The sequence below is a fragment of the Schistocerca nitens genome, chromosome 1, assembly GCF_023898315.1.
Source record: "Schistocerca nitens isolate TAMUIC-IGC-003100 chromosome 1, iqSchNite1.1, whole genome shotgun sequence".
NCBI lineage: Eukaryota > Metazoa > Arthropoda > Insecta > Orthoptera > Acrididae > Schistocerca > Schistocerca nitens.
The window spans coordinates 102,224,352-102,247,040 of NC_064614.1; the positions used below are offsets into that span (position 1 = coordinate 102,224,352).

The following is a 22,689-nucleotide window of genomic DNA, read 5'->3' on the forward strand; positions in this document are numbered from 1 at the left end:
TACCTGCACCTACAGTAAGACAACCTACCAGCTCGCTAATCTACTCAGAATGGTTGCTGAGCATTCCACAAATATGAGGGTGTTCAGTCGGCCATAAATTTCTCATTTCCTTTCCACGCACTCAGTGATAGAGGCGTAGATAACGCAACATGGCATCATCGATGTCTAATTCAGTGCTACTGGTTACAGTGTTGCCAATGACTAAAGCTGGCAGAGAACGTTGAAAAAACTAGTTTTTCGATATCTTTTGACTTCTACCAGTTGAGAGTTATTCATAGCTGAGAACAATGTGTACTACAGGAACGCAGTAGAGAGTGTGGTGAGGTGATGTACACAGAATAGTACGGCCTTTTCTAAAACATTTCAGTTAAGGCAGTTGCGTTAACATTGTAACTGTGTCGGAACTGGAGTGGTTCGAGAGATGCAAATATATTACATCATCTCACCTCTTCAGTGAACTGATATTTCCGACAAAATACGGGCCTCGATCCCGAAAAATGAGATGATGACAACATAGCCCACTGACAAGGCAATATTTTTCGGACGGTGAATAACATACACATTGGGCAGATACGAGGTGCAAGGGATCTAGGGGAAGAAGTGTTTTCTCAATACCTCCACGCCACTCACAGGCACTTTTCTCAGCTGCCTTCTGTAGAGAGGCCATAGCAACAAAACAGACATTAGGCAGCAACATATAGTTTTAAGTAACTGGTTAAGGAATACCTTTCGAGCAAACAATTTAATTTACCTGGTGTAAGACTTTGCTGACGACAATGCACTTTTTACTTAAGTGCTAAAATTTCGGAAGAAGATATACACGGTTAGCCCTTGGGAGTACAACGTTTGCAGTACAGAATGAACTTTACCTCCGCAGTGGAGTGCGCGCTAATTTGAAACTTAGTGAGAGATTAAAACTGTATGCCGGTCCGGGACTCCAGCCAGCACCTAGTTTTAATCTACTAGGATAAAAGCTGGCGTAACCATCAGAAGATGATAATTTTTGTTACTCAACACTGAGACTGATATAATTTCAATGTAATTGCAACATTTAACAAATAGTAACTCATCCTTTGGGAATTACCACTATTCCATTATTAGAAGCTAGACAAATGTGGCCTGACGCTAATAATGACTGGTACCAGTCAACAGCGAATGTGAATACTGACTATGGCAGCCGAAAGTTCAAATGGTTCAAAAGGCTCTGAGCACTATGGGACTTAACGTCTGAGGTCATCAGTCCCCTAGAACTTAGAATTAAACCTAACTAACCTAAGGACATCACACACATTCATTCCCGAGGCAGGATTCGAACCTGCGAGCGTAGCGGTCGCGCGGTTCCAGACTATAACGTCTAGAGCCGCTCGGCCACTCCGGCCGGCTCAGCCGAAAGTGACTAGGTTTCAGGACACCAAAAGTTCATAGGAAGACCATTCCCTTATTGCATATGGCAGTGAAAAATCGTGTTTTATGAGCTAAAATACTCTCCGTAATAACAGCAACAACCGAAATAAAAGACTTGACTTTCAAGTGAGAAGGGAAATACATAGATCATCTATTTTCCCGTCATAGCAGTATAAATTTTTTTGAACTAATTAACAAATGAATGTTAACGTATGGCATAGCTACAACCCTTGTGAAACACTACATTAAATCTTCGTAACGAAATTAAGGCGTATGAATACTAAAAATATGGCTCCTTCTCCCGGAACGTAATAATTTTGTTTGATCTTATGAGTCGATACAGATGTTGAACAGTTTTTTATTATGCTTAATTCATGACACAACTGTTACTACTGGTCATTCCTACTTTAAATTTACTAATTGTTTTTGTCTCACAGGGAAGACTTGTGCATTCACGCATGTGAAATATTTTGCATAATGTGACTTATTTATCCACAAAATGGAGGAAATTTTGCCATTAGTCACATAGGAGAGTGAAACTGGTTATTTTCATTTATTTTGTACTAGATTAAACAATATTAGCTATTTGTATTTTGCAATGTTTGCAAGTGACGATACTTCGAATAAATAACATTTTTATATTACAGGATATCGAGACGTTTGACTTGGAAGATTTTAAATATAATTTCGTTAACATGACAGCGTTCCGAATAGTGGACGCTGAGGACGTCGGCGTCAAAGAGATACTGAAGGACATGGAACGCTTCCAGCCTGTAGGTCATAGCATTTTAAACAGGTCAAATATTATTCAGGTGAGTTAAAAGTTTCAGTATATGTGATGAGAGCGACATCTACGATTATATGTCTTTAGCCTCTGTAAAAACTTTCTATGAACTTGGAATGTAAAATAACAGCAAACGCGAGTACATATTTCTGGTAAGATGTGTGCGAGTGTATGTGTACGTGTGTGTGTGTGTGTGTGTGTGTGTGTGTGTGTGTTTTTGCGTGCGTTCCTGGATGGGTAGGTGGTTGGGCGGGTCTTTGTGGAGGGGGTGGTGGTGGTGGTTAGTGTTTAACGTCCCGTCGACAACGAGGTCATTAGATACGGAGCGCAAGCTCGGGTTAGGGAAGGATTGGGAAGGAAATCGGACGTGCCCTTTCAAAGGAGCCATCCCGGCATTTGCCTGAAATGATTTAGGGAAATCACGGAAAACCTAAATCAGGATGGCCAGAGACGGGATTGAACCGTCGTCCTCCCGAATGCGAGTCCAGTGTGCTAACCACTGCGCCACCTCGCTCGGTTTTGTGGAGGGGGGGAGTGGTGGTAATTTTATTCCTGAATGCTTACACCCAAACCACCAGATGTGAGACACACTGATCGGTACCAAATGTAGTGTGTCAATAGAGTATCAAGCAAAACACCGAATTAGTTCGTGCTGTGTGCTGTCGTCGAGTAGAAGATGGGTAAACGGTAATTAAAAATAAGACCAGAACTACGGAGTACAGCAAAAAAGTATCTGTGGCCTCCACATTTCAAGATCTCTTGTATGTTAGTTGGTAGAGCGTCAGATCGTCAAACAAAATGTCTCATTTCGAAATTCAAGTATAGCCATATCTTTTTTTTTACAGTTTACGCGTGAAATTGTTTTACAGGAGGACATTTTTCTACATGTAAAATGACGTTTCGGAATTTGTAGCAATGTTCTTCTGGCAGCCTGCTTTCGCTTCGTTAGTAGAAAGTACCGAATCTATTGCGTACATTTGTATAGGTAACAACTTAGATATCTACACAAATGTACTCTATAGGTTTGCTACTTTCAGCTAACGAAGCGAAAGCAGGTAGTCAAAAGAACATTACTACAAACTCAGAAACGTCCTTTTACATGTCAGAAAAATGTCCTCCCATATAACAACTTCACGCGTAAACTGAAAAGGAAACTGGACATTTTGTTTGGCGATCTGACGCTCTACCAACTCACCTACTTTCTTTTTTTATAGGCAAACTGTGTCTGTGAGATCTGAATGTGAAGATTTATGGTAGGTGAGTTGGTAGAGCGTCAGATCGTCGTTCTTGACCTTGAAATGAACAGCTCACAGTCACGCTTTTGCTATACTTCGTCGTTCTAACGATTCTTTTAACTATCGCGTACGCATGTTCTACTGGACGACAGCACACAGCACAAAGAAAATCGTTGTTTTGGTTGATACTCTATCGACACACGACCGATCTGAGTGTCTGACATTGGGAGGTTTGGGTGTTCAGCAACGAAGATGGAGGCGCGTGTGGTGCAGGGCAGTATAATGAGCCGACATTTATGGTTTAGACGATGTGAAAACTAATCGAACCTTGCTAAATAAGTTAATAGTTGACTGAAAGTAAGTCATTGATGTACAGGAGTGTTACATTTTGATGAATGGAGATATCGACAGTGAAGTGAAATAAAACGTTTTTGTTTCACTACTTGATACTGCAGCTCCAACTCTTTTCCATTTAACTTTGTTATTATGATTCCTGAAATTTACAAAGCGCGAAAGGAGACAGCAATGAGAAATGAGTGAAACACGTTACTAAAACTATAGCCAGACAGATTAGGGTCCAAAACTGTTACTATATTTTCACAAGCCAGGCTGCTCTAGCTTTTAGTAATATCAGATATAGTTTATAAAGATACAAAAAAGGTGTTGACCATGACTCCATGAATGAAGCTCAACAACAAAATAATTTACTGGTTATCTGTTTTCTGGCAATTATATTTCAGTGTTTCGAAAAGATTAAAACTAAACAATATCACCATTAGTGGAATTATTTTTTTACTTGCCACCAATTTGTGGAGGTAGTACCTTTCGCAGACGTCTCGAAACAAATTTTCTTCTGCTTCTGCAAACTCGAACGGTCAATGTGAGCTAACGTTGTCGTATATATAGATCAGGTACTAAACCAAGTGGCTGTCGGACTAATATTGCTCTGCGGATTGTTAAAATATTACATCGATCGCCGCATTGATTACGTACAAGCTAAACCGAACTTAAAGCAATAGATTAGAGGCACCTCTGAAAGCATATCGGTGCCTGACTTTTGGATGCGCTGCTTTATATCTTCAGGCACATATCATACTGTATATAAATGAGAGAGTTTTGTTTATTTCTATCTCAATGGTCATAATTAGGAGTGACGCCCATTTCTACGTAAAATGCAATAGCTTCATTATTTTCACTACTGCAACGACTCCCACTGGGCAGAAATATGAATGGACTGAGCCTTCAGACGCGAAGAATGCAAATTTTGTCGTCAAAGTACACTGTCTCCAAAAATGACGTGACGGAAGTGTGGCGTAAGGTTTTGCCTTAAGCGCTAAGCAGATTTTGAATGTCCTCTCATTGCTAGCACAAGCAGATGTCGTTTAAATGTATCGTGGATTTTGTAGATACGTTTAACAGTCATATTAACGTGATATGTGGAGCGATCTCGGCTTGAAGCTTTGAAGAGGAAAATGCAAGGGCATTGAACTTATTTGCCACAAGAGTCACAGCTCCGATGCCTCTCTATTGTTTTGTTGAAAAAGATCGGATAGTTTTACGTTTTGTATGATACTTCATCGCATTGCCAAGTTTCTGATTCAATAATGCTTTCTGCCGCAACATAGCGAAGCGGCTTCCTTGTAGGCCACAACGAATGTGTTCCGGAAAAAACTACATTTCGAGTCATGATTTCAAGAATGTTAGCGATTCATGAACTACATACTCATTCGCTATAACAGAGATATTAGTACTACAGGCTCTTACTGTGACTCCTTTAAAACAACCACAATGATCAGAATATCTATAGAATCTGGAGTTATTGACTGAAATTGTCAGATATAAAACTTATATTCAGCTGAAAACAGCTGAAAATAGCTCACATGCAAAGGAGTTACTGGCAGCACACATCCACAATACGAAATTTATTATGCACTTGCCATACAAATTACCTTTACCACATTAGTACCGTTAAACTCAACATTTTCAACACAGAAAGCAACGCTTTCTTGGTATGATAATTTAAAACTTTGTGGTACAAACTTTTCCTCCTTTGAGGTATTTAGATTTGATCCTTGGAAACAACTATTCATCATTGCTGTTAATAATAAATGAATGCGGAAAAGCAGGGGAAATAAATACTATATTTAAGTTTCAGTGTTTGCTAAAAATGTGAACAACAGCACTTGAGAATTTATATTTGATGGCAACATGCGCAGTATGCTATCCTCACTCCACAGATGCTTGTTTTATTATCGATGTTTCTTTATTGGTTTTCGGACTTTCTGCCACACAGACACCTTGCTTGCACACATCTACATGAAATATGTACCGAGAATATTAAGGATAATTATGGTGCTGAACAGGTCATAAAATAAAATTGAGTGTATGGATTACAGATTTATAAATAATAATAGAATAATAATTGTTAAAATATCATAAATACAGCAAATGCAGTTTTCCATTCATTGATGTTACGTTTTTTCTTTGAATTTATATAGTTACTTTTCCTAATGTGAGCGTGCACTACATACATTATAATTATTTTTGTTGAGATATTTTATCGCTATGCAATATATAGCAAGTAGTCAAGCTCCCAAGAGTGCTACAGGAGACAGAAAGAGCAAAATATTTTCGTGAAAGATTCTTTCTTAGATCTTCTTGCTGAATGCTTAACAGGGAACCGAGCGTGGTGGCGCAGTGGTTAGACACTGGACTCGCATTCGGGAAGACGGTTCAATCCTGCGTCCGGCCATCCTGGTTTAGGTTTTCCGTAATTTCCCTAAATCGCTCCAGGCAAATGCTGGGATGGTTCCTTTGAAAGGGCACGGCCGACTTCCTTCCCCATCCTTCCCTAATCCGATGAGACCGATGACCTCGCTGTCTGGCCTCCTTCCCCAAACAACCCAACCCAACCCACGCTTAATAGGGGAAAACAAATAGGAGGTGGTTCACATCAGTAACTTCTTCATTTCTGCACTCGCAATTGGGTGTCTCACGACTACCCAGGCGGCATACATGTCTTGGAAAATTCCCAGGGATTAGCCTCGCCCTTATTAAACTGGAGATTCATCTTCTGCTGAAGCTTGTTCTTTGGAACCAAGGTTTCAGTGGGACCCTGTCTTGAAATGCTGCATAGTGACTGCACTGTAATTGCCTTGATGGTTTCCTGTCTTGTAGTCAAAGGAAATTAATGTTGGATTTTTGTTATTAACTTCTGTACGTGGTAATTCTATATTAAAAAAGCAAGTTCAACCACTTTTTCATTTCATCTGACTCCACGTTGTACATTCACCCATTCCATTTCTATGAGTTTCCCTTTCCATTACACTGAATGCATGCACTATTATATTGATGGTATAATTACTCAGAAATACGCAGCAGTTTATTGGAGGATTATTTGTGACTATAATTATCATCTTTAAATAATTACGTAACTTGTGACCAAGGAGTAAGTCTCGGGTGACAGTTCTTCTACAGTTATCTTCGACCAAAATAGAGAACGAGTAATTACTGGATGCTCATCAGTCAGTTTTTAAATAGAATTTATCTCCGAGTAACTGCCTTCGTAGATGAAGTGGGGATTTCGAGTGGTTCTACTAAGAGAACGTTCGTTGGAATTGATATCATTGCTCATAATCAAGTCCTGATACAGCATGTCAGTAAAGCCTTGGTAGGCTTGAGGCACTACTGATACGTTTTTCAGCGTTATTGTTATTTAGGGTACTGACAGATGACCCACACACTTTTTCCACATTATGTATATTTTCAGAACAATCTGCAATTTCTGAGACCATTCTTGGGATATTAGAAACGAACAGCTGCTCCTTGTCGTGCTTGACATCTGCACCTCCATCGACTGGGCGTTTGCGATCATTTGCTACATCCATTATATCCTCATCCATCAGCAGCTGATAGTTTATATTTAGTTCTGTTGTTGCATTCATTGTACTTGCGGCTGCTGCCACAGTTCCACCAACTGCTGCAATTCTTGTCAGCATCTCTTTTCTTGTTATTTATTCATACTGCCGTGCAGCCCTCCGTGTGAATCGGATGACAAACAGCCTCCGGACACAACTAATGTTACACTACTCTAAGTTTCCACTATCAGAAGAAACCGGAAATGTGATAAGAAAAATGTTATTGTTTAATTATTAGCAAGCAAGTACAAATTAATTAATATTATACGGCGTGACGTGAGTTATGAACGTTGTTGACTTTGTAGGCAAAGGTATCATATTTCTGCTACATGGCGACTATGTATATAGGTAAAGGTGGATAAATGGGCCCCTAATTTTTTTTTATATAACACCTTTTATTTTTAGTATAATCACCTGAAATTAACATAAAGCATTTCTCTAGTATGTCCTGCAAATAGTTACGACATGTTTTGGTTCAACTTTTTAATAGTTAAAACAAACTTTTATTTTTCCTGATAGTCTGCATTTTGTTGCGTCAAGAATTTGTGCTGGTAAAATGGACCCGATGTAGTTTGAAATAAAAAGAAACAAAAATTTGAAAAAATAATTTTATTTAATTTTTGTGTATAATGAAAGAAAGATTCACTCTGAACATTGTTAATTGAGTTTACTGGTGGGATGATTTTCACAGCCTACGCCTACTCTATTCACAAAAGTCACACACATAAGTATCAAGTGATCCTGTTACAGCTGCAGATAATGCACCAACTTGCCTTTTTCCCTGCAGGCCGATGACACGAGAAATTTTTCTTTGAACGACACTAAGACCTGACTCATGTGCCGGCCGCGGTGGTCTAGCGGTTCTAGGCACGCAGTCCGGAACCGCGCGACTGCTACGGTCGCAGGTTCGAATCCTGCCTCGGGCATGGATGTGTGTGATGTCCTAGGTTAGTTAGGTTTAAGTAGTTCTAGGGGACTGATGACCTCAGATGTTAAGTCCCATAGTGCTCAGAGCCATTTGAACCATTTGAACCACTAACCTTTAAAACTTTTGATGACAGCGAAAAAATTCACAGCACAACTACTCACAAACCATCACAGCTACTACGTCTGCACACTCTACAGTGAAGTTAGGCAACTAGCCCTAGTAGCTCATGTGCACTCCGCTAGAATTCATGGCCTGTACTTCCAAATATGTAGGGGGCCCATAATACCAGCAGGGGCCCATTTTTCCACCTTTGCCTCTAAGAGGAATTGATATGACATCACAAACTTGCCGAAGCCGTTATCCGCCATGTTAGTTGATCAAAGTATTGGCTTCTGGTGGAAGGGTTTCGTCCAAAATTATCTGCTTTCTGCATTTAGAAATGTACCCATCATTCTGATAAAAGTCTAAAGTTCAAAGCATTCATCTATCGCTCGTAAGTGGAGTCATTGGAGTGATTTTTATATATATATACAGGGTGATTCAAAAAGAATACGACGACTTTAGGAATTTAAAACTCTGCAACGACAAAAGGCAGAGCTAAGCACTATCTGTCGGCGAATTAAGGGAGCTATAAAGTTTCATTTAGTTGTACATTTGTTCGCTTGAGGCGCTGTTGACTAGGCGTCAGCGTCAGTTGATGCTAAGATGGCGACCGCTCAACAGAAAGCTTTTTGTGTTATTGAGTACGGCAGAAGTGAATCGACGACAGTTGTTCAGCGTGCATTTCGAACGAAGTATGGTGTTAAACCTCCTGATAGGTGGTGTATTAAACGTTGGTATAAACAGTTTACAGAGAATGGGTGTTTGTGCAAAGGGAAAAGTTCTGGACGGCCGAGAAAGAGTGATGAAAATGTAGCACGCATCCAGCAAGCATTTGTTCGCAGCCCAGGAAAATCTACTCGCAGAGCTAGCAGAGAGCTGCAAATTCCACAATCAACTGTATGGAGAGTCCTACGAAAAAGGTTAGTTATGAAACCTTATCGTCTGAAATTGGTTCAAGCACTGTCTGCAGCTGATAAGATTAAAAGAATCGATTTCTGTGATTTTATCCTTGCTCTAATGGAAACAGATGAATCTTTCGTTTCAAAGATTGTGTTTAGTGATGAAGCAACTTTCCACACTAACGGGAAAGTCAACCGTCACAATGTCTGTATATGGGGCACTGAGAATCCGCGGGAAACAACTCAGTATGAACGTGACTCGCCTAAGGTGAACGTTTTCTGTGCCATTTCAGCCAATAAAGTTTTTGGTCCCTTTTTCTTCGAAGGTGCTACTGTAACTGGACTACAGTATCTGGAGATGTTAGAGAATTGGCTGTTCCCTCAGCTCGAACAAGAAGCACAACAATGCATATTTCAGCAGGATGGAGCGCCACCACATTGGCACTTATCTGTCCGTAACTACATGAACGTCAACTACCCGAGGCGATGGATCGGCCGCCAGGCAGCCTGTGACAGAGCACTTCATCACTGGCCTCCAAGAAGCCCTGATCTTACCCCCTGCGATTTTTTCTTATGGGGTATGTTAAGGATATGGTGTTTTGGCCACCTCTCCCAGCCACCATTGATGATTTGAAACGAGAAATAACAGCAGCTATCCAAACTGTTACGCCTGATATGCTACAGAGAGTGTGGAACGAGTTGGAGTATCGGATTGATATTGCTCGAGTGTCTGGAGGGGGCCATATTGAACATCTCTGAGCTTGTTTTTGAGTGAAAAAAAAACCTTTTTAAATACTCTTTGTAATGATGTATAACAGAAGGTTATATTATGTTTCTTTCATTAAATACACATTTTTAAAGTTGTGGTATTCTTTTTGAATCACCCTGTATATTTGTGAAGTTTGGTTGTGCTGTTTACTTTTACTGCAGTGGTTGTACTTCTGTCAGTAGACTTCATGTTTCCTATCAGTCCAATCTGACAAGGTCTCTAATGAACACTGTGAAAAGGGGAGATAGGAACTCAACCAAACAAAGCAGCACAAGTTGTTACCATTTTCAAGAAGAGAACAGTATCGAACAACGTTTCATCTCTCCTTATTAACGAAGATGCTGTATTATGAATGCAATCTTTTCATATAACATAGCAAATTACATTAATGAGGCGTAATGCGTCGTATTAGTGGATCAAGTATGCATTTAAGACCAGAGAAAAGTCTGAAAATGCCTTCCTGTCAGCGTGTTACTCACGGAACGACTGTAGCAATTTCTATTTAACACAACTTTTGCGTGCACACTAAAGAAATTAGGAACGAGAAGAAGTCGTAAACAGTACTCTGCTAATGTCTGGGGCGTTCAATATGACGACATCGGTTTCAAAACAATATACAACGTAAATCGGTAGCGCCATCTCTCCTTCTTCAACCTCCTCAGTGGCGACTCCATACGTATTATAGTGGGGAAATACGTACATACAAATATAAGACACGCAGCTGATAAAATTATCTCCAAAATTTATTTTATATCGTCGCAAACTCTATTTCACGCCTGAAACTGTGGTCTACAGCAGGTTTAGGGCTATCTATTAAGGCGACTGCATTAAATACACTAGAAGTGCAAAAGAATAGGCATGCGTATTCAAATAAAATGTATACAGGCAGAATACGGCACTGTGGTTGAATGATGCCTGTCGTCTTTTACTACTGCAAGGTGCTCGTAAGATCAGCTGCGCAAAATATCTCTTTTCTGATTTCCTAAATCCCAAGAACGACTCTGCAAGTAGAGGCTACGCTTGCTTGTCTGCAACAAGCACCAAACACAAAATTTCTGATTAGTTGGACAAATTTATTTAAATATTAATTAATTAAACTGATAAAAAGGCGCCACCTCACAGATAATTTGATGACTTAATAAAATACCAATCCTTATATTCGATATACAATAATCAGGATAAATTTCATTGAAACATTGCTAAGAGGAGGTGCACACTGACTGATTTTAAGTTTCCTGACTAGGGAGCGGAATGGCGCTGCGGGGTGAAATAACAAAGAATTTAGCAATAATTTACTCATTAACAGTAGCACACACATGGAAGTTAACACACAGTTACTTGGAATGCTACCGCGTGAATATCGATCGACACATGGTACATTAAACAGAGCAGCATCGGGACCGACACATATGGGGCAAGACTGCTACATTACTGGAGACGATTTATCGAGATCACACACACCATGATCACATTGATCACTCACAAAGACATAATTTAGAAGAAAGCTTCCCTATTCCACATGTAAGCTCACTGGGTCATAGCGCGACTGCCTTTAACGGTCAGTTTCAGAGAACAAAGTCCACTTCTAAAATTCCGTACAACATATTAATTTTGTAATTAAATTAACCAAACAAGAACACATCTAATCCGTCATGAAACTGTAGTTTCAATTCGAATACGAGAGGTGTTTACGTCGAACTGGAGCCTCATGGTGTACAGAGAAACACACGTGGTGCACCACAGTACGGACAGCTAAGTCCGTGAGAATGAAACACAACCTGGACAGTAAATTAAATAAAATTTAACACAAGCATTCCACAAAGCACGCGATATATTCACACATAATACGCTAAAGTGACCAAAGCTATATATCACGTGGTGGTGGCAACGCCAAGTTACAGTTGCACAAAAGATCTCATGGAATAAACTGAATACTACTGAATTAACACCATTCCCTGATCGAAATAGTTGGTGCGGCACGATTATGAATGCCACGCACCAGAGTGACTATCGGAAACTCAAACAAAGCTTTCAAACATTTCAACTTGCAAACAGAGATGCTACTCAGAGCATCCGTACTCACTTGCGTCCTAGGGAAGACAATGCCTCATCGTCTTTCCTCTTCCGCGGTCCACACACGGTGGCCGGAACGGCTCAGAGAGTACACACAGCGGCTATTTGCCAACCTAACAAGACCTATTAATGCGCGAGGATCTTTTATCTCTCTAGTCCTGTGTTGTCGCATACAATACAACGATTGGCTAAACTGCCTCTACACATTCACAGAACCATGTAGCAGCTCACATGGAGCCGTTACACGATCGACAACCCCTATATAGGATAACAAACCTCTGGCGCAATTGTAAGATGGGTTATTGCTGCTGCAATAGCAGGTTATCAAGATGTGAGTTTAAACGTGTTGTTATAGTTGGTGCACGAGCGATGGGACACAGTATCTCAGAGGTAGTGATGAAGTGGTGATTTTCCTTTACGACCATTTCACGAGTGTACCGTGAATATCAGGAATCCGATAAAACATCACATCTTCGACATCGCTGCGGTCGGAAAAAACTCCTGAAAGACCGGACCAACGACGACTGAAGAGAATCGTTCAACGTGGCAGAAGTTCAACCCTTCCGCAAATGGCTGCAGTTTTCAATGCTGGGCCATCAACAAGTGTCAGCGTGCGAACCATTCAACGGAACATCATTGATACGGGCTGTCGGAGCCGAAGGCCCACTCGTGTACCCTTCATGACTACACGACACACGCACTTTACGCCTCGCCTGGGCCCGTCAACATTGACATTGGACTGTTTATGACTGGAAACATGTTTCCTGGTCGGACGAGTCTCGTTTCAAATTGTATCGAGCGGATGGACGTGTACGGGTATGGAGACAACCTCATAAATCCATGGACCCTGCATATCAGCAGGGGACTGTTCAAACTGGTGGAGGCTCTGTAATGGTGTGGGGTGAGTGCTGTTGGAGTGATATGGGGCCACTAATATGTGTAAATACGACTGTGACATGTGACACGTACGTAACCATCCTGTCTGATCATGTGCATGCATTCACGTCCATTGTGCAGTCCGACGGACTTGGGCAATTTCAGCAGGACAATGCGACACGCGACACGTCCGCAATTGCTACAGAGTGGTTCCAAGAACATCTTCTGAGCTTTAACACCTCCGATGGCCACAAACTCCCCAGACATGAACATTATTGAACGTATCTGGGATGTCTTGCAACGTGCTGTTCAGAAGAGATCTCCACCCCATCGTACTCTTACGGATTTATGGACAGCCCTGCAGGATTCTAGGTGTCAGTTCCCTCCAGCCCTACTTCAGACGTTAGTCTAGTCCATGCCACGTCGTGTTTCGGCACTTCTACGTCCTAGCGTGGGCCCTATACGATATTAGGCAGGTGTACGAGTTCCTTTGGCTCGTCAGTGTATTGTGTCGACTCTAAGGAAGACTTCGGCAAAATTTTCATATTCTGTCAGCACATGCAACTGACTTTTCGCACCTGCCAGCACTCATTAAAGAAACTAAAGAAGGGGGTGGTCAGTGATCTACCGCCCGATGAGACGGAAAAGAAGTTGAAAGGACTGGACAGAGAAAGGCCATGATGTAGTGAAGTCCACAGATACAAACGAAAAGACGCGGAAGCTGGAAAACTAATCCCACTGTTTTCGAAGTAACGATACCAATCTCCTCTACGTTGAATGCCATTAAGATATACGTTACGTCTTTACGATAAAGTGCGGGTTAAAGACTGTTGGTCAAGAATTGAACCAGTACAATGTAAATGTGAGCTACAGACCCACACAACTAATTCTTGATTCCGTCATGGTGCGTCAAACGAAGGAAGGAAGACTATTTTTGAGAGAGGCTCCGGCATAATGTTCCAGCTGTTACAAAATTACCCTTCTTCATATGGAGGCTGCGAGCACTTTCAGAAGGTACCGAAAACTATAAATCTTCCGAGGAGTACTATCAGGCGAGAATTGATTTCAGCACCGGAAATAAAAACTAAGGCAACGACCCAACTGAGCACTATGGGACTTACCACCTGAGGTCATCAGTCCCCTAGAACTTAGAACTACTTAAACCTAACTAACCTAAGGACATCACACACATCAACTCCCGAGGCAGGATTCAAACCTGCGACCGTAGCAGTCGCGCGGTTCCGGACTGCAGTGCCTAGAACCGCTCGGCCGCACGGGCGGCCAGAAGTGGGCGACACTTCCGGAAGTCATTCGGTACAGTCGGCTCCCAAGTAATACTAGATAAGCACACGCCAACATTGAGACACAACAAAAAAAAGAAGATCGCACGTCAGCACAACAGAAAACCGGCCAGACCGAGATACACAGTTAGTTTCTAAGGACATAGCAGTGAGTGAAAACTTTGGAGAAATTACTTCACTAATAATAAAAAAGGATTCGTTCTGGCTACTCGGGGAAAAGAAACGAGGAAGCAAAATATTCATTGACAAAAATAATACGCGTAATGGAACCATTCGTGTCAGTAGCAAATTAAGCGTACAGTGACAAACCATTCTAGAAAAGGCATCGTAATTTGTATCTGGAACACATATGGAATGAGAAATAATAAAGATGAAGTCCAACGCTTCATTACCCATCATTAAGCAGACTCCTCCTATTCACCAAACCGCATCGCTGCACAAAGTACAGCTCCATCTGCAAAATACGATTGGTTACAGATCAGCCAGAGAAACAGACGTGAAGGCGGAATTACCATCATCCTCCGACGAAGTATATCCCACAAAGCCGAACATCAGTATCCAATGCAACAACTAGAACCTACAACAGATACAACTTGTCGAACATGTGGAAAATACTTTGTAACCTTCATTGGTGCCTACGAAAGACCAGTAGCCCACATGGAAAACTAAGATTGTAGACAAATCATCACCAACTGTGACAAGGGTTTTATTGGAGGAGATGTAAACGCAAAGTAGCAATCCTCGAACACGCGGAGTGTGAATCCAAAATGACTACCTATTTCTTGCTGCCGTTGAAAGGCAACTGGGCATAGCAGTTTTCGGCTTGTCGAACATGTGGAAAATACTTTGTAACCTTCATTGGTGCCTACGAAAGACCAGTAGCCCACATGGAAAACTAAGATTGTAGACAAATCATCACCAACTGTGACTAGGGTTTTATTGGAGGAGATGTAAAAGCAAAGTAGCAATCCTCGAATACGCGGAGTGTGAATCCAAAATGACTACCTACTTCTTGCTGCCCGTGAAAGGCAACTGGGCATAGCAGTTTTCGGCCCTGAAGAACCAACGTAAGTACTAACGAGGGCTTATCACCGTCCTGATGCCCTGGACAACGCAATTGCAAAAAATATAGAAAAAGATCCTGAATTAAAGATAAATAAACTCAAGTCTCATCAAAACTGGTCCTAGACATACTCCATCAAGCCAGCACGATACCAAGGAACTAGGCGCACGAGACAGATCGGGATGAGTACGGACGATATATTGTCCTGCAGTTGCCGTTATCACGACTGAAGTGATTGGAATATCAGTTGAGTACATAACCAACAAGATACAAAACGAGGATATGCTAGCCTCAATAATAATTACCTAGAACAAAATCTACTACTATCAATCGCCGCTTTTGATAGAAGAAGTAAAGTACCAGAAATATCGTCATCATAAACTTTCGCTTAGAAGCAGAAACCCACGGCACCTCAGGAAGATGCACCGCCTCCAGTGGGATTTAGGAACGTGTCTGCGGAAGAAAAGTTGACGCATAGGAGGACAAGATGTCCAGCTTCCTACTACAGACAAGAGATGAAAGGCGACTGATAAAGGACGATAGGATACCAAGTCAACAATGCTCTCACCACAAGATCTGTAAGCAGACGCTTTGTGCAAACCAGAGGGGTCGGCGACAACACTGGAGGAACAATCAACTTCCCTGCAGGAACCAGCGGACTTTATGGACAGGGAACAGGGATACACCAAAAATCAAATGGCTGAGTAATCCGCACCGAGGAAACGGTTGCACCTTCACGTCTCACTGCACTGTCCAAAGTGATAAGCAGCCTCAAAAAACTGAACAATGCCAAGTGGACAGGTCTCGATGGAACCTCAAACACGTATTTTAAGAACCCAAGGAAACCACTGGAACTAATGCCTCGCATTTACAACGCATATTTGGTGTGTGACTATTTCCGAGACAAATGAAAAGAAGCTAAGGTAATCCCAACGCCAAAGAGAGTCAGACATTTAACGAACGCTACAATCCACTACCCTGTCACCCTGTAGGTCTTCGTAGTAGCCTCAGTAAGATATTTGAACAAGTAGTGAAACAGAAGATTGAGGACCCTCCCCACCCATTTTCTCTCTCAAAAACCCCAACCCTCCCCACCCACCTACCAATACCAACCCATCCTCACACACACACACTCACACACACTAAACAAAACAATACGGTCAGAATAATTCGGATTCCTCTCGAACGTTTATCAAGAACTTCAACTGCTGCTACTGAGCATATCACATTGAAGTTGCCACCTTCTTCCTGGATATTACACGCACATGTGATAAAGTTTATTAGGAGAATCTACTCTGGAAAATTCAGGCGACCACGAGTATACCGAACTGTTATACCCGACAAATTGGCAACTGTCTCCACAGCGGATGTTTTCCGGTGTATGTTGAAAGACAACGTTCAAAGTTCAAAAATCCAAATGGTCCTCTGTTCCACGGGCTCGTGACGTCCCCTATTTTACTCACAATATATTTTTATCGACGTCATTCCCAGCGCTGCATGCGTGCAAATCTCCGAATTCGCGGATGATATGACATTATAATGTGTTAAACGATTAACCGTTTCCCTGTTATTATTTTATGGAGGGTATCAGCGAGAAAAAGTTTCGAAAATGTTTGACGTGATAAGTTACTTGGAAGTCGCTCAGCGCTCTCATTTTGAAATACTTGATGAGTGTAATATAATATTGGTAATTTTATCACCGTGAGAGCGCTGGCTCAAAATGTGTACACAATTTCTAACTTTAACACCTAAGTTACTAACGTAAGATTATCTCTCTCAATGAAAAGATTGTGATATCATTTTAAATTTTTAAATTCGATCAATAATTGTATGAAATGCTGCAACTTGCAACTAGGCAGCTCGTTTTATGTAAGGGGTGTTGGGTAAGTAATGCACACATTTTCTTTCTCGGAAAGTTTCAGTTGAAAAAATGGGTAATTTTTTGTGGGACTTCGTGGAATATTCCCGCTTCAGCCCTTATAGTTTAGTGAAGTTCCGATCGGTGCGGCGCTATACGTATTCTTCGAAATGGCGCCTGTTTCCAAGGTGTGTTCCAAGCAGAGAGCTGTTATTGAGTTTCTTTTAGAGGAAAACCAGAGGATCGCAGATATTCATAGGCTCTTGCAGAAAATTTACGGAGACCTGGGAGGGAACTAAAGTACGGTGATTCTTTGGGCAAGGCGTCTCTCATCGTTGCAACAAAGTCTTGCAAACCCATCCGATCTCGCGCGTGCATACAGCTGTGATTCCTGCAATGTGGGAACGTGTGGACACACTCATTCTAGGCGATCGACGAATCACAATCAAACACCTCGATGCACAGCTGGACGTCCCAGTTGGCAGTGGTGGCACATTCGTCCACCAGTTGCGGTTCTCAAAGTTGTGTGCCCCCTGGGTTCCTTTCCGCCAAACAGATGACCATAAAGAACGACGAAAGACCATCTGCGTGGAATTACTTGCGCTTTACGAGCTGATCTCGACTTTTTTTTTTTTTTTTTTTTTTTTTTTTTTTTTTTTTTTTTTTGCGAACTTCGTCACAGGTAAGACGTTGGCTCCGACATCGATCAACACAGTGAAACCTTGTGGGCATGAAGGCGCTTCCAATAAGGTGGCGTAAGGTTGTCGCGTTGAAAGGAGATTGTGTTGAGAAATAGGGGTTAGTGGCCAAAAGTGTGGGGAATAATACGGTGCATTGGAAACGTGAATAAAAACAACCTGGTTTCAGAAAAAAGTGTTGCATTGCTTGTTGTACGCTCCTCGTATTATCGCGAATTAATAAAGAGAATACGCCCCGGAAATGATACGCGAGGTCGGGTGGCAATCATTAAAACAAAGGCATTTTTCGTTGTGGCCGGATCTTTGTAAGAAATTTCAATCTACAACTTTTTCTTCCGATTGCGAATACATTTTGTCGACACAAACCTACATAGGGAGAAATGATCATTATAATAATATAAGAGAAATCAGAGCTCTCGCAGAATGATTTAAGTGTTCGTTTGTCCCACGCGCTGTTTGAGATTGGAACTGTGGAGAAATAAATTGGAACTGATTCTAAGAACCCTTCTGATAGGCACTTAAATGTGAATTGCGAAGTAATCATGTAGATGTAGATGTTGGTGGAACGTTATGCCCATTGTAGCCGGTTGGTAATGTAGGTGGCTAAAAGAGCAAAGCGTTGTCAATCAATCAGTAATAAACAGCAAAAAGTTAAAAAAGCATGTAGAGACACAACTTATCCAGGATTACATTTTAAAAACATAGTAATTTTTAATAACGCTCCATATCAGAACAAGTTGGATCATAAGCTATCTCAACTTGCTCTAATTCGTCCGAAAGTGAAACACTTTCTGGCTGACCGGTAATCAAATACATTATGTCCAGCAGCCAGAAATTCCTTCAAAATGGCTTACCTCAAGGCTCGGTATTAGCCCTAATGCTTTTAAACTTATACATCGCTGACATGCCAGAAACAGCTTGTAGGATGTTTCGCTACGCTGATGACTGGGCCATTGCAACAAGGCACACCGATTTTGATACAATGGAAGAAACCTTGACATCGGATTTGTCTGCCCTGGAAGCATACTTCCGTAAATGGACGCTTAGGCCCAACACCACGAAGACAGAAGTAACTTCCTTCCACCTCAATTATTAAGTATCTTTCGAATCGCTGGCAATAGCCAGATAGCTACTCCGAGCGGGGTAGCGCAGAGGTTAGCACACTGGACTCGCATCGCGGAACACGACTGATCAAATCCACGTCCGGCCACCCTGATTTCAGTTGCCGTGATTTCCGTATATCGTTTAAGGAAAATGCCGGGATGCCTCCTTCGAAAGGGCAAGGCTGCTTTCCTTCTCCATCCTTCCCTAATTCGGGCTTGTGTTCCGTCTCTAATGACCTTGTTGTCGATGGGACGCTAAATACTAAACTCCACCTTCTCCACTATGCAGGTCATTGGCGTACAGACGCGAAGAGTCTGACAATGGTTCACTTGTAAAAACAGTTGCATGTACGCTTCTTCCTTAATAATTAACTGTAAAGGCGGTTTGTCTGCCACTTTGAACAGGTCACTTGTTCGTTTTGCCTGCTGTGTATTGCACAAGTCGAGCAAGTGTAGCCTTTTCTTTTTAAACACAGAATGAAATAAACTTAGCCTGCCCATAGCCTATGATTTCATATTTTTGTCTAGGACATATTGTGCCACAGTTAAAAACTAGTCTTATCCCTGGGAACCGAACACTGTGCTTGAGAGGTTTTCCTTCGAAGTAAGGTAAATATCAGAACTGGTTATCCCATCCCAAACAGTATCAATATAAATTCTCTCAACTTCACTCCCAGCGCACCAGGTATTTGGTTAAAAAACACCTTGACTTTAAAAAACACCTTGACTCAACAGTGGATCAGATCACTAACAGCCTGCTCTACCTCTAGAGGTGTAGAATGAAAAGTATATTTAAAAAATCTCACCTTCATCTTATCGTAACTTTAGAAACCGATACAAGTACGACATTCCGGAATCATTGTTTCCTGGACACGGTCTGAGTACACCTTAAAAGCTATAGTATTTCTATACTTAGTATAAACAGTTTCAACGCACTGAATATCTAACAGCTTCGCGTTTGCATAGCCTTTCTTCACTTCCCCCACCGTAAACTAAGTGTAATCATTACTTAATACACTGTGTTTACACACGATCATAACTTTTGAGGACGCCGCTTCCCCCGTACTTGTCCGGCTTTCAGGCGGAGCCGGCGCTGATGTACGACTCGGTGTACGTGTTCGCCATCGGTCTGCAGACGCTGGACCAGAGCCACACCCTGCGGCTGTCCAACGTCTCCTGCGAGGAGGAGGTGCCGTGGGACGGCGGCCTCAGTCTCATCAACTACATCAACTCGGTGAGTACACGTCATTCTTCGTAGTCACACTTGCTGTTGGTGTTGCACGTTAATGACCCGGTTGACAATATTCACGCGATGAACTGAAGTCCACCGCCAAAATTTCGGAGTTATTTCGAAATTATTTTGCGAGTATTTTGGTACAAGGGAACCGTGACCTCCGGTCGCTCGTTACGCTGCAGAGCTGTAGTGTAGTGAGCTTATCCGTACAAACAGTTACTGAGTTACTACATCCATATGTGTTCGTATGCGTTCGTCAGAGCAGGCGAATTTGGAGTCCAAGACATGATCATGAGTTCACCATCATGCACGTCAAATCACATGTCTGGCTTCGTAACACGGTTATCCTGTGTATAATGTCGTTGCCGTCGGTGAAGACGTCAAACATGACGAGGTACCTTTGATTACTTATGTACCACGTTCTGGGGATCGGCTCTTGTGACTGTTCTTCGCTTCTTGTTGTGGAGAACTAAGTTGAAGGTTGATTTGTTACGCTGTTACCTGTCTGCTCGCTATTATAAAACATGGCATTCGGCGGAGACACCTTAATACTAACGCTTTGTCCTCAATGACAGTTTGGTGACGACGGTTTATATACGAAATCGATGTACTGCATATTTATACGCTGATGAGCCTCAAACTGCGACCACCGCCCACCACGAAATTGAATGCCACTAGATCGATTTAAGGGCAGTGACTAAGCATCATGCCGCGCGGGATTAGCCGAGCGGTCTACGGCACTGCAATCATGGACTGTGCGGCTGGTCCCGGCGGAGGTTCGAGTCCTCCCTCGGGCATGGGTGTGTGTGTTTGTCCTTAGGATAAATTAGGTTACGTAGTGTGTAAGCTTAGGGACTGATGACCTTAGCAGTTAAGTCCCATAAGATTTCACACACATCTGAACATTTTGAACTAAGCATCATGCAGTGTGTTGGTCGTAGACTTGCTCGCTATGTAAATAAGAATAGGCAGCGATCCTGCGGCATATCTGACGACCGAATACAATGCACGTGCTTGCCAAAATGTTTTGCAGCCCACAGTTCTGCCTATATTGATGAACATGGAGTTCCCCAGCAGCTGACATCATCGTGTTCCCTTGCTGACCCAGTTACGATTGCAATTGTCGCGGGATCATCGAGATTGAATCGTGAATCAGTTGCAACATGTCGCCCAGTCAGGTGAATCACCTTTCTTGTTTGGTGACGTAGAAGGTCGTATCCGGCTATGGCGTAATTCAGGCGAAAGGTTGCCCGAAACATGCACCTCGCCAGGGACGCAGGCCGATGTTGACTGTTTCGCGATCTGGGCGTGGGAGGGGAGGGCAGGGGGGGTTCATTACCTAGGCTTCCACGGAAACTTTGGTAGTAGTCGAATGTACGATGCAGCTGCGGACAGCGTGACCATTATTGCGGAGTGCCAGTATCTCTTCATGCCTGATATCTTCTAGCTACATAACTGATTATGCGACAGGCCAAACCCGCCTTGCAATGGGTTGAGGATCATGATAGTGAACTCGACTTTATGTCGTGGCCACTACGCTGGTATGATCGGAACCCGATGTACAAATCAGGACCCAATCGGTTGCCGGTTGCTCTCAGGCGGTCGACGGGCCCGATTTTTTAGACAATTGCAAGCCTTGTCTTTACACTTTTTGTGCCACATCTCTCAGAATAACTACAAAGGACTTATCGAATCTACGCACTGAAGAATCTCTAGTGTATTGCTTTCCAAAGATAGACCAAAACGCTGCTAAACAGTTGGTCATAATGGTAATAATATTTTGCTTTATCACAGCAGAGATTTTACACCCAAACTCTAAGAGTTGGTCATAATGTTCATCATTTTCTTTCAGCATAACAGAGACTCTGCAAGTCACTATACAACATATAGTAGAGAGTATGCAATTTCTGTTAATCACTTTTCTACAGTATTACACTCGAAGCTGAATACACTTGATAAGCTGGCTTGTGAAAAGCGAACAGGTTACCAGACCTCGGAGATGATGCGCTGATGTTGCCTCCCCTACGCTTGATTATCACGCCGACATGTAACACAAGATCTGACGACATCCAGGTCTCGTATAAATTTGAACTATTCAATTCGTGATGGGTATAGAATCGTTCCCTCTCCTACAGAGCCCTGTAGAATCGTTTTCTCTCCTGCACGGACCTGTCTCTAGTTCAGTTATGTGTGTAACTTGCTATTTGTATCTTCGTTTATTAGCTACTCATGAGGGATGCGTGAACTCTTGTAACTCACCAAACCATTTCACAATTAGGTAAATTTGAGAAGAGATGTCCAGTTCCGGCCGTTGTCTTTCGATCTAGACCGACCTTCCAAAAACTTTTGTCGGAACGATGGGTTTGGAGCAACGTTTAGTGTTATTCTGTGAGAGTTTCAACTCTATGACTAGACTCATTAATACGAAAATGATAGGCGCTGCTG

The 22,689-nt window shown here is 42.1% G+C and overlaps 1 protein-coding gene across 1 annotated transcript in view; it reads left to right on the forward strand.

The window, feature by feature from the left end:
* Positions 1–22,689, forward strand: part of LOC126251972 (glutamate receptor ionotropic, kainate 2) — a 403,333-nt gene that overhangs the window by 218,095 nt on the left and 162,549 nt on the right. The window contains exons 6-7 of the mRNA XM_049953123.1: positions 2,052–2,216; positions 20,092–20,244. Coding sequence (XP_049809080.1) covers positions 2,052–2,216; positions 20,092–20,244 — 318 coding nt within the window. The remainder of the gene's footprint in view (positions 1–2,051; positions 2,217–20,091; positions 20,245–22,689) is intronic.